Source organism: Jaculus jaculus, chromosome 9 (assembly GCF_020740685.1).
Source record: "Jaculus jaculus isolate mJacJac1 chromosome 9, mJacJac1.mat.Y.cur, whole genome shotgun sequence".
In the NCBI taxonomy this organism is placed as follows: domain Eukaryota; kingdom Metazoa; phylum Chordata; class Mammalia; order Rodentia; family Dipodidae; genus Jaculus; species Jaculus jaculus.
The window spans coordinates 49,983,395-50,001,802 of NC_059110.1; the positions used below are offsets into that span (position 1 = coordinate 49,983,395).

Genomic DNA, 18,408 nt, shown 5'->3' on the forward strand with positions numbered 1-18,408 from the left:
GCGCTTAACCGCTAAGCCATCTCTCCAGCCCCTTAATTACAATATTTTTAAAGAAAACTACAAATATGAGGCTTTTGTTCCAGAACTTGTACAGCAGAAAAAAACATGGTTGGACGCAAACCTTTGAGTGCAGGGTCTTTTCTGACTGACATGCTTAGGGCAGAGCCCACCTCCTACTTTAGTGCTTTACCAGTGTTTATTAAATGCAGCAATTTGTGTCTAAGTATGGGAATGATCATCATATGCCAAGAAGAAGATGTGCAGGTAAAATGATGCTGCCTCCTTTAATCCCTCCTCACCATGAGTGCTCCTACGCTAAGAATTTAGGTGAAACTTCTGAAGGAGGCAGACCTTCAGTGTAAGAGGCAGAGAAGAAGATGGCATTACACACTTCCGTGCCATTCTGACTCGTTTCTGGTTGCTTATCTAAAATTCTGGGCGAGTAGGTTACACGCTGAACTTTCTGGTCCTCCCACTCTTTGGCCCTTTTCTCTATCCCAGTTGTTACTCTCATGTCTTCTTAGCATTGAATCAGTTCAGGAAAAGGCCATTTTATTCTAACAGTGACCGATAACCGGCGTTCAAGGGATGAGTGTTGATTTTAATTCCCATCTCAGTTACAGGTGCCATTGGGTGTCCTTTAGCTCCTCCAATTGCGTCTCTTAATCTGGAGGCGCCTTGGTGCGGTGGCAGGTCCCTTGCCCCTTTAAGAGCGATGCCCCTGGAGGCCTGAGAGACCGCCAACGCAGGCGTGGGTGCTGATGCCTTCGGCAGCCCCTCGAGCCCTAGAGAGCGCGACGTGAGGGGCCCCGGGCGCCCGGCGGCTCTCCCAGGGCAGGCCCCGTTCCGCCCGCGCGCCCGTCCCCGCGCCCGCGCCCGCCGAGGGCGCCGGAGCCCCGCCCGCGGCGGCCGAAGCCCCGCCCCTCCCCGCCCCCTCCCGGCCGGGCCGGGCCTGGCTCGGGCTCCGCGGGCGGGGGGAAGCCGCAGCTGCGACTTCGCCCGGAGCCTCAGAGCCACGGCGCCGCCGCATCGCGCCGCCGTCACCGCGGAGCCGCCGCCTCCCGGCCCGCGCCTCATCCCGGCTGGGCCATGGTGGCCGTCGCCTAAGGTCCGGCCGCGGCGCTACCGGCCGTCGCCGTGCCCTCAACCGTCCTCCCGCGCTGCCTGCCGCGGCCCACGGCTCCGCACAAGTTCCCGCCGCCCAGGAAGCCGAGGCCGGAGCGAGAAGGGCTGACGAGGGGAGCTGGGCGGCTCCGGCCCACCGCCCAAGATGTGGGGCCGTTTCCTGGCCCCGGAGGCCGGCGGCCGGGACAGCCCCGGCGGAGCCCGCAGCTTCCCGGCGGGTAAGAACCGGGCGGCCCGCGAGGGTGGGCGACCCCGCGCCCCCGCGCCCCCGCGTCCCCGCGCCCGCCGCCTCGCGTCCCTCCGCCCGCCGCGGCTCGCGTGCCCCGCGCCCCTGACCTGGGGCGGCGTCCCCGCGCTCCGGCGTCCAGTCCCGGGCCCTCGAGGGCCGGGCTTTGTCGTGCGGCCTGCTCCCTGCCCTGCTGGGGCGTGTGGCCCCCGCGCGCGGGCCGGCCGGGGAGGTCGCGGCCACGGCGCCCCCGCCGCCCGCCACCGCGGGAGGGGGGGTCCCCAAAGGCTCATCCGCCGGTGGCCGCGGGGCATCCCGGCCGAGCCCTGACCTCTGAGGATGCCACTGTTAATCTTGGCCCCTTTTTGGTCCCTTCAAGGAAAATTGGGGGGTTACCACTTTTTCTGTGGGTGGAAGGGGGTTAATGTGTATCGGACAGCCATTTCATGCCTGCATCACTCCGAAGTTGAGTTGGATAAATCCTCCTCTAAAATGGAATAGAAAAATGAGATTTGGTTTGCCTGTGCCAAGTTAGCTAATGACAGTCCTTTCAGGCACTTTGATGTCTCTGAAAAACTGTAAGATATATGGACTTTTTATCCAGAAGAAAAAGCCACATGTCCCTACACAAATTTTATCCTATATATTTAGGTGACAACCCTAGTTAAGTAGCCCTGTTGAACAAAGTGTTTGAACTTGACTTGTTGGAACTTAGACACATTTTTGTGTTACTTTTCAAAGCCATTTACTAGCTAGACAAGAAAGTAGCCGTTGGAAGGAGACCGTTGATAATATTTTCTGCTAACAAAAAGGTACCAAGAATATTGCCATTGAGTTTTCAAGCAGTTCTATAATTTTTAAAAAAAATTAAAAATAATCAGATTTAGATTTGAAACCATTCTCTTTTGATACAGACCTACAACATGTTTGGAAATAATAGAATTTAGAATATGTATGAATGGAACAGAAAAACATGCAGGGAATTACTTTTTCTAAAATGTATTGATTGTCCTGAGAAGGTTGACAGCATTTAGAGGTTTCTGATGCTTACTCAGTAGTCACAAATCCTGAGGTCTAAGTGATATGTGATGGAAAAGATATTCCATTATCTCTAGGGGCTGCCAAGAGTGGTTTCCATTTATTCGTATGTGGCAAAAGCCATCTGTGATCTTTGTAACCTAATCTGAAATTTATTTGTGATCATCTATGCTTGGAGGTATATTACAGAAGCCTTACATACATTTACTCATTTCTAAGAGACCATCTTAGACTTTAGAAGTGGAGTAATTTTTGAAAGGCTTTGATGTTATATTATAATCTCTAGACATTTGCTGTTGTGTAAAATATGGTGGAAGAAAACATAAAACTTACTCATGTTTAAGAAATGTGGACAGTATATCTTTATCGCATGTTTTAGCTTTTTACAGTGATAAACCTGGTAAATCAGGACACACCTTTTCAGTGGAAAAAAATTCATAGAGTGAGTTATTTGTATAGTGAATTATTTGCTACTAATGATGCAATTATTTATGTTCTTGAACAAATATAGTTCTTTATCCAAATTTTCGACTGATCGCTTCCATTTAAATATAGATAATAAAACTATACTTCCCTCCCTTCATTCCCATTTTCCCTCTCCCCCCCACCATCAATTCCACCCTCCACTGAATCCTGTCCTTCTTCCAAGTAGTCTCTTCTTTATTTTGATGTCATCATTCTTTTTTCTCCTATTATGAAGGGCTTGGGTAGGAAGGTACTATCAGGCACTGCGAGGTCATGAATATCACGACCATTTTGTGACTGAAGATTTGTATTGTAAGCAGTCCTACCCTTCCTTTGGCACTTAAATTCTTTCTGCCACCTCTTCTACAACTGAGCTTTGGAGGGTGTGGTAGAGATGTCTGTGTGCTGAGTGCTCCACCCTCACTTCTTCTCAGCACTGTGATGATTTTTGAGCCACTCCCAAGGAAACTTTGTCTGAAAAAAGAAGCTTCTTTAACCAAAGGTGAGAGGAGCATTAATATATGGGTATAGACATTTAAAAGTTTTTCCAGGGCAGTTTGGTGGATATAATATGTGCATTTAGCCAGATAGTTGCAGGTGTTACTTCCCTAGGGTTCATGACCTCCCCAGCCATAGACTTTTGACTAGGGTTTTAGTACCAGACATGTATTCCTTTCTGTGGAGTGAGCCTTCCTGCCAATTAGAGAGTGGTTAGTTTCCCCCATAACAGACATAACAGTATTACACCATTTGGCACATTTGGCCTGACTGGACAGTCTTAGGGCTTATAGGGTCCACTGTTGTTTACCACAATTGATAACTTCTCTCTCCCATATGGCTGCATGCAGTATAACTTTTCCCAGCTTTCTGTCAGCTGGTCAACAAGGAGGGTTTCCAGCTTAGCTCTATCTTGAGTTCTCAGTGACCTGCAGTCTAAGCACAAATGTAATTCTGAAATTATTTAAGATTAAATGTTAAAGTTTATGCCTTAGAGGAACAATTTTTGTGGTTTCTTTAGCCAATGAGGAGATAATGTGTAGATTTTTTGTTTACTACAATTTGAAGAAAAATTTATTTTTAAACTATTGTCCCATAAATATATCTTTTGGATAATTTGAGGATTTTTAAATTATTTTTTACATTTTTTAATTAAATAGGTTTTATGGATACCTCATATGTTACTAACATCATTTCCCTTCTTTCTCCCCCCATTCTGATGAAGGCCCTCCTCATTGAGAATGCTGGTATAACCCCTTGGTTTTTGGGTTATGAAATGTGAGAGCAGCAGTCAGTCATTGTAAGGGAAGGGCCAGTGCCTCTGGACATTCCCTTCCATTCTATGGCTTTTACAGTTTTTCTGTACCCTCTTCTGAGAATTCCCTGAGCCATGGTGGGTGTGTTTTAAGTCTACTTTAGTGTTGCGCTCTCAGCAGGTTCTGGGTTTCTGCTGTGGTGCGGTTTGAGTATCCTCAGTGTTTGTCTCTATGACCCTGGCACTGGTAGACATGCTCACTCACTATTGAGGCAGCACTCTTGCTCATCTCGCTAATTACTCTGTGGTTTCATTAGGGCCCTGGCTGATGTGTGAGGAGTCATTTATCTCCTTGGTTCTAGCTGCCTTCTGAAAAAGAAAACCCGACTCTCCAAAGGAGATTGAGGTCAGCCTAGGTCCGAAGGGATAAGCACTGTTAATTTAGAGAGATTTTGTTGGGTGTAGGCTCTCTTTTGGCTAAAGACTAGTGGGAACTTCTTGTGGGAGTCATGTAGTACTTTCCAGCACTATACAGGCAGAATTCTGGGAACTGTCTTCCTTCAAGATTCCATCTGGATCTCTCTATGATCCGTGTTGGCAGCATGTGGGTCTCTTCGGCAATACAGTCTTAACCTTTTACCTCAGGTGGGTAGATGCCCAATAGAGGAATAGCTGGGTCACTTGGTAGCTCTATTTTCATCTTTTTCAGTAGTCTCCATATTGATTTCTATAGTAGTTGTACTAGTTTGCACTCCTACCAGCAGGTTAATGAGTGTTCTTCTTTTCCCCACCTCCTCACCAACATTTTTTGTTTGATTTATTTTTTTTAAATGATTGCAGTCCTGACTGGAAGAATCTCATAGTTGTTTTAATTTGAATTTCTCTGATGGTTAAGGGTGTTGAACATTTTCTTTTTTAAAAAACTTCTTATTTTATTTTATTTTTAAACATATTTATTTGAGAGAGAAAGGCAGACAGAGAGACAGAAAGAGAGAGAGAGAGAGAGAACAACTGCGCCAGGGCCTCCTGCCACTGCAAACAAACTCCAGACACATGTGCCCCCCCCTTGTGCATCTGGTTTATGTGGGTCCTGGAGAATCGAACCTGGATCCTTCGGCTTTGCAGGAAACTCCTTAACCGCAAAGCCATCTCTCCAGCCCTATTTTATTTTTTATTTGCAATTAGTAATAGAGAGAAGAGAGACAAACAGAATGGGCATGGCAGGGTCTCCAGCCACTGCAAACAAACTCCAAATGCATGCACCACCATGTTCATCTGGCTTTACATGTGTAGTGGGAATCCAATCCAGGTTGTTAGTCTGCAGGCAAGTTCCTTAACTGCTGAGCCATATCTTCAGCCCTTGAACATTTTCTTAGGTATTAGCCATTTGTGTTTCTTTTATTGTGAATTCCCTATTCAGTTCTCTGCCCCATTTTTTGAATGTATTGGTGTTTTTTTTTTTTTTTTTGAGGCAAGCTCAACAAAGTGGCCTTTTATTTTTATGAGAGAGAGAGAGAAGGAATATGAATATGAATATGAGAGAGAGAGAGAAGGAATATGAATTGGCATGCCAGGGCCTCCAACCACTGCAGTTGAACTCCAGACGTGTGTGACCCCTTGTATGCATGTGTGACCTTGTCAACTTTGTGCATCTGGCTTATGTGGGACCTGGAAAGTTGAACATGAGTCTTTAGGCTTCGCAGTCAAGTGTCTTAACTGCTAAGCCATCTCTCTAGCCTGTTGTTTGAATTTTTTATTGTTTAGTTCTTTTGAGTTCTTTTTACATTTTAGATATAAGGCTTCTGTTAGTGATATAGCTGGTGAAGATGTTTTCCCATTCTGTGGGTTGTTGACTCTGTTTATGGTATGATTGTACAAAAACTTTCAGGCTTCATGAGATCCCACTGGTTGAGTGATTATTTAATTTCTTGGGCTACTGAAGTATTATTCAGGAAGTCTTTCCTCACTCCTGTATTGTGGAGAGTTACTCCTAATTTATATTCCAGGCAGTTAAGAGTATTAAGTCTTAGGTTTAGGTCTTTAATCCATTTGGAGTCTAGTTTCATTTTTCTGCATGTGATTATCCAATTTTTCCAGCAGCATTTATTGAAGATGGTGTCCTTTCTCCAGTGAATGTTGTTGGCAGTTTTGTCAAAGATCAAGTAGCTGTGGGTGCAAGAAATAAAGGCTGGGTCTTCTAGTTTGTTCCAATGGTCTAAATTATGGTTTTTGTGCCAGTACCATGCTGTTTTTGTTACTCTGGCTTTGTAGTGTAGCTTTGGATTTGTATCTCTTCAGCCTTCTTGAGTGTTTTTATGTTTTATTTATTTATTTATTTATTTATTTTTTATTTTTATTTTTATTTTTATTAACATTTTCCATGATTATAAAATATATCCGATGGTAATTCCCTCCCTCCCCACCCCCACACTTTCCCATTTGAAATTCCATTCTCCATCATATTACCTCCCCATTACAATCATTGTAATTACATATATACAATATCAACCTATTAAACATCCTCCCCCCTTCCTTTCTCTACCCTTTATGTCTCCTTTTTAACTTACTGGCCTCTGCTACTAAGTATTTTCATTCTCACGCACAAGCCCAGTCATCTGTAGCTAGGATCCACATATGAGAGAGAACATGTGGTGCTTGGCTTTCTGGGTCTAGGTTACCTGACTTAGTATAATACTTTCCAGGTCCATCCATTTTTCTGCAAATTTCATAACTTCATTTTTCTTTACCGCTGAGTAGAACTCCATTGTATAAATGTGCCACATCTTCATTATCCACTCATCTGTTGATGGACATCTAGGCTGGTTCCATTTCCCAGCTATTATAAATTGAGCAGCAATAAACATGGTTGAGCACGTACTTCTAAGGAAATGTGATGAGTATTTTGGATATATGCCTAGGAGTGCTATAGCTGGGTCATATGGTAGATCAATCTCTAGCTGTTTTAGGAACCTCCACACTGTTTTCCACAATGGCTGGACCAGATTGCATTCCCACCAGCAGTGCAGAAGGGTTCCTTTTTTTCCACATCCCCGCCAACATTTATGATCATTTGTTTTCATGATGGTGGCCAATCTGACAGGAGTGAGATGGAATCTCAATGTAGTTTTAATGTGCATTTCCCTGATGACTAGTGACGTAGAACATTTTTTTAGATGCTTATATGCCATTCGTATTTCTTCCTTTGGGAACTCTCTATTTAGCTCCATAGCCCATTTTTTGATTGGCTTGTTTGATTCCTTATTATTTAACTTTTTGAGTTCTTTGTATATCCTAGATATTAATCCTTTATCAGATATATAGCTGGCGAAGATTTTTTCCCATTCTGTAGGTTGCCTCTTTGCTTTTTTCACTGTGTCCTTTGCGGTGCAAAATCTTTGTAATTTCATTAGGTCCCAGTGGTTAATCTGTGGTTTTATCGCCTGAGCAATTGGGGTTGTATTCAGAAAGTCTTTGCCAAGACCAATATGTTGAAGGGTTTCCCCTACTTTTTCCTCTAGCAGTTTCAGAGTTTCCGGTCGGATGTTAAGACCTTTAATCCATTTGGACTTAATTCTTGTGCATGGCGAGAGAGAAGAATCTATTTTCATCTTTCTGCAGATATATATCCAGTTTTCAAAACACCATTTGCTGAAGAGGCTGTCTCTTCTCCAATGAGTATTTTTGGCATTTTTATCGAATATCAGGTGGCTATAGCTACTTGGGCTTACATCTGGGTCCTCTATTCTGTTCCACTGATCTTCATGTCTGTTTTTGTGCCAGTACCATGCTGTTTTTGTTACTATGGCTCTGTATTATAGGTTAAAATTAGGTGTGGTGATACCACCAGCCACTTTTTTGTTGCTCAGTATTATTTTAGATATTCGAGGTTTTTTGTGATTCCAAATGTATTTTTGGATTGTTTTTTTCTATTTCCATGAAGAAAGCCTTTGGAATTTTGATAGGGATTGCATTAAATGTGTAGATTGCTTTAGGTAAGATTGCCATTTTCACAATATTGATTCTTCCAATCCAGGAACAAGGGATGTTTCTCCACTTTCTAGTGTCTTCTGCAATTTCTCGCTTGAGTGTTTTAAAGTTCTCAATGTATAGATTCTTTACTTCCTTGGTTAGGTTTATTCCAAGGTACTTTATTTTTTTTTTGATGCAATTGTGAATGGGAGTGATTCTCTGATTTCATCCTCTGTGTGTTTGTTGTTAGCATATATGAAGGCTACTGATTTCTGTGTATTTATTTTGTATCCTGCTACATTGCTGTAGGTTTTGATCAGCTCTAACAGCTTGCTAGTAGAGTGTGCCCTTAATCAATATAATGTGACCTTCCTTATCTTTCTTGACTAACGTCAGACTAAAGTCTACCCTGTCTGATATTAGGATAGCAACCCCTGCTTGTTTTCTATGCCCATTTGCTTGAAACACCATCTTCCAACCTTTCACCCTAAGATAATATCTATCCTTTGTAGAAAGTTGAGTTTCTTGGAGACAACAAAATGTAGGATCCTGATTTTTAACACAGTCTGCAAATCTATGTCTTTTCGTTGGGGCATTGAGGCCGTTGATATTAAGAGATATTATTGAAAGGTGTGTATTTTTGTTTGCCATTTTTCTGTGTGTGTGTGTGTGTGTGTGTGTGTGTGTGTTTCTGGTTCTACCTGCGCTCTCTTCTGTTAACTAGTATTTGAGTATTGCTTGTTTTTTCTAGGTTCCTTGTATGTGTGCTTTTCCTTTTCTTCAGCATGGAGGATTCTATCAAGTATTTTCTGTAGAGCTGGTTTTGTCTTCAAATACTCGTTTAACCTGCTTTTGTCATGGAATGTCCTTATTTCTCCATCTATTTGAATGGATAACTTTGCAGGATAAAGTAACCTTGGTTGACAGTTGTTATCTTTCAGAACTTGGGATATATCATTCCAAGCCCTTCTGGCTTTAAAAGTTTGTGTTGAATAATCTGCTGTAATCCTGATGGGCTTGATTTTGTAGGTAACTTGATTTTTCTCTCTAACTGCTTTCAATATTTTTTCTTTGGTGTGTGTGTTTGGAAGTTTGATTATAATATGGCGAGGAGAGGTTCTTTCTGGGTTTTGTCTGGCTGGGGTTCTAAAGGCTTCCTGTATCTGCATTGGCACCTCTTTCCCAATTTGGGGGAAATTTTCTTCTATGATTTTGTTGAAGGCGCCTACTATGCCTCTGGAGTGGAGTTCTTCTCCTTCTACTATGCCCTGAATTCTTATATTGGATCTTTTCATAGTGTCCCGAATATCTTGAAATTCCCACTCATACTTTTCTATAAGTTTGTCTCTTTCTTTGTTGGACTGCATTAGGTCTGCCACCTGGTCTTCTAGCTTAGATATTCTGTCCTCTCCCTCATCCATCCTACTGGTGAGATTTTCTACAGAGTTTTTTATTTCATTAACTGTGTTCTTCATTGCTAGTAATTCTGACTGGTTTTTCTTTATTATTTCTATTTCCTTATTTATGTCTTGTATTGCCTTCTTTATTTCATGAAATTGGTGTCCTGCATCTTCTTTGATTCCTTTGATATCCTCTTTAAGTTCCTTTTTGACTCCTTTGATTTGTTCTCTGACTTCTTTGAACATATTTACAATCATTCTTTTGAACTCTTTCTCAGGCATTTCCTCTAACTCTTTCTCACTGGAGGACATTTCTGATGCATTAACACTTTTAGATGGGTTTATATCATCTTGCTTTTTAGTGTTTCTTGTGTTATAATGTATATATTTTTGCATCTTGGATTAAGTTAATGCTTGGATTTTCTAGCTAGCTGTGTAATCTTAGCTGTATCAATTGATTTGATGTAATATATTTTCAGGGTAGGACCTTAAGGTGTTAGGTGTGGCTCTTAAGACTCTCAGAGTATCTACAGCCCCAAGTATGTATGCAAGAGTAGTTATTATAATGACAAATCAACAAAGAGGTTAAGATTTCTGGTCTGTTGAGGGATCCAAGTCAGCTTGCGACCAAGTGAGACCCTTCCTTGGTGCAATCCCAGTTACCTTGGATGATTTTGGTCTCAGTCAAGTTGCTGCCTGGGTGGTCGGGCTGCTGTTCTGATTTCTGGAGCTGGGCACTTGCTTTTCCTGCGGGGCAAACTGAGCCTGGCAAGTGTGGCCCTGCAGATCAGCACCCCTGCTGCTGGAACTGCTGCTGCTCAAGCTGCCCCTGCTGGGACTGTAGCCACTGCTGCTGAAGGTGTTGCTGCTGGACCCACTGCTGCTGCTGCCTCTGCTGCTGCTGTAGCTGCCCCGATGGAGCCTCCACTGCTGCTGAAGCTGCTGCTGCTGTGTCAACTGCCGCTGCTCCCCCTGAAGCTGCTGCTGCCGAATCTGCCGCTGCTGCCACTCCTGGGTCTGGTGCTGTTGGGGCCGCTGTTACCGGTGCTGGAGCCTCTGATGTTGCTGCCGAACTCTGCTCCTGCTTGGATCCCGCTGTTGGCGTGGCTGGGTCCCGGGCTGCTGCTCTGTTCGCTGGAGCTGGGCTCACGCGGTGGAGGAGGGGAGGGAGCCGCAGCTGCTCTGGTTCTCTTGCTGATCCAAGCATTCTTCTACCTGCGGTCTGCTCCTCTGTTGCTTGCTGCCGCTCTCCCCTCATGTTTCCCGAGTTGTGGAGAGTGTGGTGTGAGGGAAAGCTCCGGCATCTGCCTTTTCCTGCGGCTCGAGCCAAGTCTGGCGGCTTTCTGGTGCGCCGCGGCTGCGGCGGTTGGCCAAGCTGCTGGAGCCGCTTTTCCCGCCTGTGCAGGCTCTGGATGCTCTGGAACTCTTCTACTTCTGTGCTGCCGCTTCAGTTTCCTATACACCTCACTTTTTAGTAAAAGTATGTATTTTGCTGAGTTTTTTTGGTCTCTTTTTCCCCCCTAGGCTGCTTTGGCGTGGTACCTATGCCGCCATCTTAACTGGAAGTCCTGTTTTTATCTTTTTATTGTATAGATCTTTTACATCCTTGGTTAGTGTTATTTGATTTCTGTGTGTGTGTGTGTGTGTGAGTGTGTTTAAAATGCCTCGCTTATTTTTTTCTCTTTATATTTGTCTTTGTGTATAGGAAGGCTATTGATTCTGTGTGTTAATTTTTGTATCCTGCCACTTCGCTGAATGAACTCATCACCTGTAGATATTTTGTGGGGGAGTATTTCGGGTCACTTATGTATAGGAATATGTCATCTGCAAATATGGCTAGTTTGACTTCTTCCTTTCCAATTTGTATCCCTTTTGTATCTTCCTCCTGTCTTATTGCTTGGGCTAGGATTTCCAATACTATGTTGAAAAGCCGTGCTGGGAGTGGGCTCCCCTGCCTTGTTCCCAATCTTAGTGGGAACTGCTTGAGTCTTTCCCCATTAAGTATGGTTTGGGCTTTAGGTGCTTTGTATATGACCTTTATTATGTTGAGATATAAACCCTCCATGCCTACAGTCTCCAATGTTTTGATCATGAAGTAATATTGTATTTTATCAGCATCCTTATCTGAATCTATTGAGATGAGCATGTGGTTCTTGTGTTGAGAAGTTTCTTGTGGTATATTATAATAATTGAGTTCTGCATGTTGAACCATTACTGACTCTCTGGGATGAAGCCTGCTCAATTAAGGTGGATAATGCTTTTAATGTGTTACTGAATTTGGTTTGTGAGGATTTTTGTTCAGGAGTTTTGCATCTAAGTTCATCAGAGATAGAGGTGTACAGTTTTCTTTACTTGTTGTATCTCTGTTTAGCTTTGGTATTAGGGTGATGCTAGCTTCATATAAAGATTTGGGAAGCATTCCTTGTTGTCTCGTTATGTGAAATAGATTGAGAAAAAAGATGTTTCAGTTCTTTGGTAAAGGTTTGGTAGCATTTGGCTGAGAATCAATCCAGTCTTACTTTTTTGGGGAGGTTTTTGATTACATTTTCAATCTCAATGAATGTAATGAGTTTGTTTAGGTGTTCTGTCTGCTGTGGACTCAGTTTTGGTAGTTGGTATGGGTCTGGGAATTGGTCCATTTCCTCCAGGTTATCCAATTTTGTGGAGTAGCGGTTTTTTTATGTCCTCATGATACTTCCGATTTCATTGTTGATTGTTGTGACCTCTCCCGTTTTATATCTAATTAAAAAAATTTTTTTTGACTTCTCTTTTTTTCATTTTATTGAGTTGGCCCAGGGTTTATCAATCTTATTTTTCAAAGAACCAGCTCTTCTTTTCATCAATTTTCTTAATTGTTTTCTTATTTCAATTCATTAATTTATACTCTGATCTTAATTATTTTGTTCTGTCTGGAACTCTTAGGGTTAGATTGCTCTTGTTTTTCCAACAGCTTTAAGTGGTTTAGGTTATTAATTTGAGATCTCTCTGTCTTTGTTATGAAGGCATTTATTGCTATAAATTTTCCCCTTCAGACTTCCTCCATTTTGCCCCATAATTTTTGGTATGTTGTATTTTTATCATTCAGTTCAAGCAATTTTACAGTTTCCATTTTGCTTTCTTCCATGACCTAGTCATTGTTTAGTAGCATGTTGCTTAGTCTCCAAGAGCTGGTGAACTTTCTGTTGTTTTTCTTGTTAATTTCTAGCTTTAAAGTATTGAGGTCTTATATGATGCAAGAAGTTACATTAATTTTCCTGAATTTATGGAGACATGCTTTATGCCCTAATATGTGATCTATTTTGGAGAAGGTTCCATTGGCTGCTGAGAAGAATGTGTATTCTGTAGAATTGGGGTGGAATGTTCTGAGGTACTTTATTTTTTTTTATGATGCAATTGTGAATGGGAGTGATTCTCTGATTTCATCCTCTGTGTGTTTGTTGTTAGCATATATGAAGGCTACTGATTTCTGTATATTTATTTTGTATTTTGCTACATGGCTGTAGGTTTTGATCAGCTCTAACAGTTTGCTGCTAGTAGAGCCTTTAGGGTCCTTTATGTATAGAATCATGTCATCTGCAAATAATGATAACTTGATCTCTTCCTTTCCAATTTGTATCCTTTTTATGTGTGTCTCTTGCCTTATTACAATGGCTAAGACTTCAAAAACGGTAATAAATAAAAGTGGGGACAGTGGACAGCCTTGTCTTGTTCCTGAATTTAGTGAAAAAGCTTCCAGTTTTTCCCCACTTAGTAATATGTTGGCTGTAGGCTTCTCATAAATAGCTTTTATTATATTGAGATATATTCCTTCTATTCCCAGTCTGTGTAGGACTTTTATCATGAAGGGATGTTGGATTTTGTCAAATGCTTTCTCTGCGTCCAATGAGATGACCATGTGATTTTTGTCCTTCAACCCATTTATATAATGTATTACATTTATAGATTTGCATATATTGAACCATCCCTGCATCTCTGGGATAAAGCCTACTTGGTCAGGGTGAATGATATTTTTGATATACTCTTGTATTCTGTTTGCCAATATTTTGTTGAGAATTTTTGCATCTATGTTCATGAGGGAAATTGGTCTGTAATTTTCTTTTTTTGTTCTATCTTTGCCTGGTTTTGGTATCAGGGTGATGCTGGCCTCATAGAAAGAGTTTGGTAGAATTCCTTCTTTTTCTATTTCCTGGAAAAGCTTAAGAAGCAATGGTGTTAGCTCTTTCTTAAAGGTCTGGTAAAATTCAGCAGTGAATCCATCTGGGCCTGGGCTTTTTTTAGTTGGGAGATTATTGATAACTGTTCAGATCTCCATGTTTGTTATAGGTCTATTTAAGTGATTAATCTCATTTTGATTTAATTTAGGTAGGCCATATAAATCAAGGAAATCATCCATTTCTTTCAGATTTTCATACTTTGTGGACTATATGCTTATAGTATGTCCCTATGATTTTTTGAATTTCTCAGGAATCTGTTGTGATGTTACTTTTTTCATCTCTGATTTTATTAATTTGTGTCTCTTCTCTCTTTCTTTTGGTCAGATTTGCTAAGGGTTTATCAATCTTGTTTATCCTTTCAAAGAACAAACTCTTTGTTTCATTAATTCTTTGGATTTTTTTTTTTTGTTTCTATTTCCTTAATTTCTGCCCTAATCTTTATTATTTCTTCCTGCCTGCTGATTTTTGGTTTGCCTTGTTCTTCTTTTTCCAAGGCTTTAAGGTGAAGCATTAGGTCGTTTACTTGTGACCTTTCTAATTTCTTAATATAGGCACTTAAGGCTGTAAATTTACCTCTTAGAATTGCCTTCATTGTGTCCCAGAGATTTTGATATGTTGTATTGTCATTATCATTTGATGCTATAAATTTTTTGATTTCCTTCTTGATATCTTCATTGACCCATTCATCATTTAGTAATGTATTGTTTAGTTTCCATGATTTTGCATATGCTCTATAGCCTTTCTTGCTACTAATTTGTAGTTTAATTCCATTGTGGTCAGATAGAATGCAAGGAATTATTTCAATTTTCCAGAATTTGTTAAGATTTGAGTTGTGTCCTAATATATGGTCTATTTTAGAGAATGTTCCATGTGCTGCTGAAAAGAATGTGTATTCTGCTGCCTTTGGATGAAATGTCATGTATATGTCTGATAAGTCCATTCCATCTATGACATCATTTAGTCCAAATGCCTCTCTGTTTATTTTTTCCCGGGATGACCTGTCAGTTGATGAGAGTGGGGTGTTAAAGTCAACCACCACCAGTGTGTTTGGTGTTATCTGTGACCTTAGTTCTAATAGTGTTTGTTTGAGATTTGGGAGTCCCCATGTTAGGTGCATATATGTTTAGGATTGTAATGTCCTCCTGTTGGAGTGTGCCCTTAATCAATATAAAGTGACCTTCCGTATCTTTCTTGACTACAGTTGGACTGAAGTCTACCTTGTCAGATATTAGGATAGCAACCCCTGCTTGACTTCTAGGCCTATTTGCTTGAAACACCATCTTCCAACCTTTCGCCCTAAGATAATGTCTGTCCTTTGTAGAAAGGTGAGTTTCTTGGACACAACAAATTGTAGGAACCTGCTTTTTAATCCAGTATGAAAACCTATGTCTTTTCGTTGGGGCATTGAGGTCATTGATATTAAGAGATATTATTGAAAGGTGTGTATTTATGTTCCCCTCTGTTATTTTTTTTTGTTTTGTGGTTCCGGATTTACCTTTGCTCTCTTGTGTTAACTAGTATTTGAGTATTGCTTGTTTTTTCCAGTTTCCTTATATGTGTGTTTTCCCCTTTCTTCAGCATGGAGGATTCTATCACGTATTTCCTGTATAGCTGGTTTTGACTTCAGATACTCCTTAACCTGCTTTTGTCATGGAATTTCCTTATTTCTTCATCTATTTGAATAGATAGCTTTGCAGGATAAAGTAACCTTGGTTGACAGTTTTTATCTTTCAGAATTTGGAATATATCACTCCAAGCCCTTCTGGCTTTTAAAGTTTGTGTTGAATAATCTGCTGTAATCCTGATGGGCTTGCCTTTGTAGGTAACTTGATTTTTCTCTCTAAATGCTTTCAATATTTTTTCTTTGGTGTTTGTGTTTGGTAGTTTGATTATAATATGGCGAGGAGTGGTTCTTTCCAGGTTTTGTCTGGCTGGGTTTCTAAAGGCTTCCTGTATCTGCATTGGCACCTCTTTCCCAATTTGGGGGAAATTTTCTTCTATGATTTTGTTGAGGATGCCTAGTATGCCTTTGCAGTGGAATTCTTCTCCTTCTACTATGCCCTGAATTCTTATATTTGAGCTTTTCATAGTGTCCCAAATATCTTGAAATTCCCACTCATACTTTTCTATACGTTTGTCTTTCTCTTTTTGGACTGTATTAGATCTGCTACCTGGTCTTCTAGCTTAGATATTCTGTCCTCGATTTTCTAGAGAGTTTTTCATTTCATTAACTCTGTTCTTCTTTGCTAGTAATTCTGACTGGTTTTTCTTTATTATTTCTATTTCCTTATTTATGTCTTGTATTGCCTTCTCTATTTCATGAAATTGGTGTCCTGCATCTTTTTTGATCCTTTGATTTCCTCTTTAAGTTCTTCTTTGACTCCTTTGATTTGTTTTCTGACTTCTTTGAACATATTTACAATCATTCTTTTGAAATCTTTCTCAGGCATTTCCTCTAACTCGTTCTCACTGGAGGTCATTTCTGATGCATTAATACTTTTAGGTGGATTTATATCGTTTTGCTTTTTAGTGTTTCTTGTGTTATAATGTATATATTTTTGCATCTTGGATTAGGTTAATCCTTGGATTTTCTAGCTAGCTTGGTATTCTTAACTGTATCAATTGATTTGATGTTATATATCTTCAGGGTAAGAGCTTAAGTTGTTTGGTGTGGGTCTTAAGAATCTCCGAGTATCTACAAAGGTGATCTTAGTGGTTGAGTTTCCCTGCTATGGGAGTATTCAAGTAGGCTGAGTGAAATAAAACACAGGTAGAATCTAAAAGTTAACTAAACACTGTACCCATTCACTCAAAAACAGCCCCAAGTATGTATGCCAGAGTAGTTATTATAACAACCAGATCCTCTATCAACATAGAGGTTAAGATTTCTGGTCTGTTGAGGGATCCAAGTCAGCTTGTGATCAAATGAGTCCCTTCCCTGGTACAATCCCAGTTACCTTGGATGATTTTGGTCTCAGTCAAGTTGCTGCCTGGTCGTCGGGCTGCTGTTCTGATTTCTGGAGCTGGGCACTGGCTTTTCCCTTTTAGCAAACAGCTTGGCCACTGTGGCCCTGCAGATCAGCACCCCTACTGCTGGAACTGCTGCTGTTAAAGCTGCCTCTGCTGGATCTGTCAGCAGCTGAAGCTGCTGCTGCTAGGCCCACTGCTGCTGCTGTAGCTGCCAGTTCTGGAGCCACTGCCGCTGCAGCTGCTGCTGCTGGGTTTGCTGCTGCTGCCGCTCCTGGGTCTGCTGGTGATGGGGCCGCTGTTACTGGTGCTGGAGGCGCTGATGTTGCTGCCAGAATCTGCTTCTGCTTGGGTCCCGCTGTTGGCTCAAGTTGACATGTCCAGGTCCCAGGACTGCTGCTTTGTTTGCTGGAGCTGGGCTCAGGCGGTGGGGGAGGGGTGGGAGCCGCAGCTGCTCTGGTTCTTTTGCTGTTCTATGTGCTTTTCTACCTCGTGTTCTGCTCCTCCATTGTTCACTGCCGTTCTCCCTTCACGTTTCTTGAGCTGAAGAGAGTGCCAGTGTGAGGGGAAAATCCCTGCACCTGGCTTTTCCTGTGGCTGAAGCCGAGTCTGGCAGGTTTGTGGTGTGCTGCCGAGGCCACAGTTGGCAGAGCTGCCGGGGCCGCTTTTGCCAGCCTGTGCAGGCTCTGGATGCTCTGGATCTCTTCTACTTCTCCGCTGCTGCTTCAATTTCCTATACACCTCACTTTTTAGTAAGTGTGTATTTTGCTGAGATTTTTTGGTCTTTTTTCCCCCCAGGCTCCTTTGTTTTGGTACCTACGCCGCCATCTTAACTGGAAGGGGTGGAATGTTCTGTAGATATTTGTTAGGTCTAATTGATACATGGTAGCGTTGAGTTCTGTTATTTCCCTCTTGATTTTCTGTTTAGGTAATCTGTCTAATGATGACAGTGGTATATTGAGGTCCCCTACTATGATGGTATTGGGATTTATTTCTGATTTGTTTTCTAGTAGATTTTGCTTTATAAACTGTGGTGCATTAGTGTTTGGTGTGTATAGATTTATGATTGGAATGTCCTCTTGTTGGATCATTCCCTTGATGAGTAAAATGTGGCATTCTTGGTTTTTTAAAAAATATTTTATTTATTTATTATTTGAGAGACAGAGAGAGAGGAAGACAGAGAGAGAGAGAGAGAATGGGCATGCCAGGGTCCCCAGCCACTGCAAACGAACTCCAGATGCATGTGCCCCCTTGTGCATCTGGCTTACGTGGGTTCTGGGGAATCAATCCAGGGTCCTTAGGCTTCATAGGCAAACACCCCAACCTCTAAACAATTTCCCCAGCCCATTCTTGGTCTTTTAAAATTAGTTTTGGTTTGAATCCATTTAGTAAGATACTAATATAGCCCTATCAGCTTGCTTCTTATTTCCATTTGCTTGAGAAATCATTTACTATCTGTTGCAGTCTGCTTCGCCTTGCTGGTAGAAGTCACCCCCTGACTAACATAAGGTGGACCACAGCAACAGGAGGGTGTGCCAAACACTGGCATGGGGAAACTAGCTTTAACACCCATAAGCCCGCCCCCAACAATATATTCCCTCCAGGAGGCATTAATTCCTCAATCTCCATCAGCTGGGAACCTAGCATACAGAACACCTAAGTTTATGAGGGACACCTGAATCAAACCACCACACTATCCTTTCACCCTGAGGGGGTGTCTATCTTTAGTGGTGAGGTGGGTTTCTTGAAGGC

The 18,408-nt window shown here is 41.8% G+C and overlaps 1 protein-coding gene across 1 annotated transcript in view; it reads left to right on the top strand.

Moving 5' to 3' along the window:
• The first annotated feature begins 1,265 nt into the window (after nucleotides 1-1,265).
• Nucleotides 1,266-18,408, top strand: part of Cep85l (centrosomal protein 85 like) — a 215,618-nt gene continuing 198,475 nt past the window's right edge. The window contains exon 1 of the mRNA XM_045159149.1: nucleotides 1,266-1,343. Coding sequence (XP_045015084.1) covers nucleotides 1,271-1,343 — 73 coding nt within the window. The 5' untranslated portion in view covers nucleotides 1,266-1,270. The remainder of the gene's footprint in view (nucleotides 1,344-18,408) is intronic.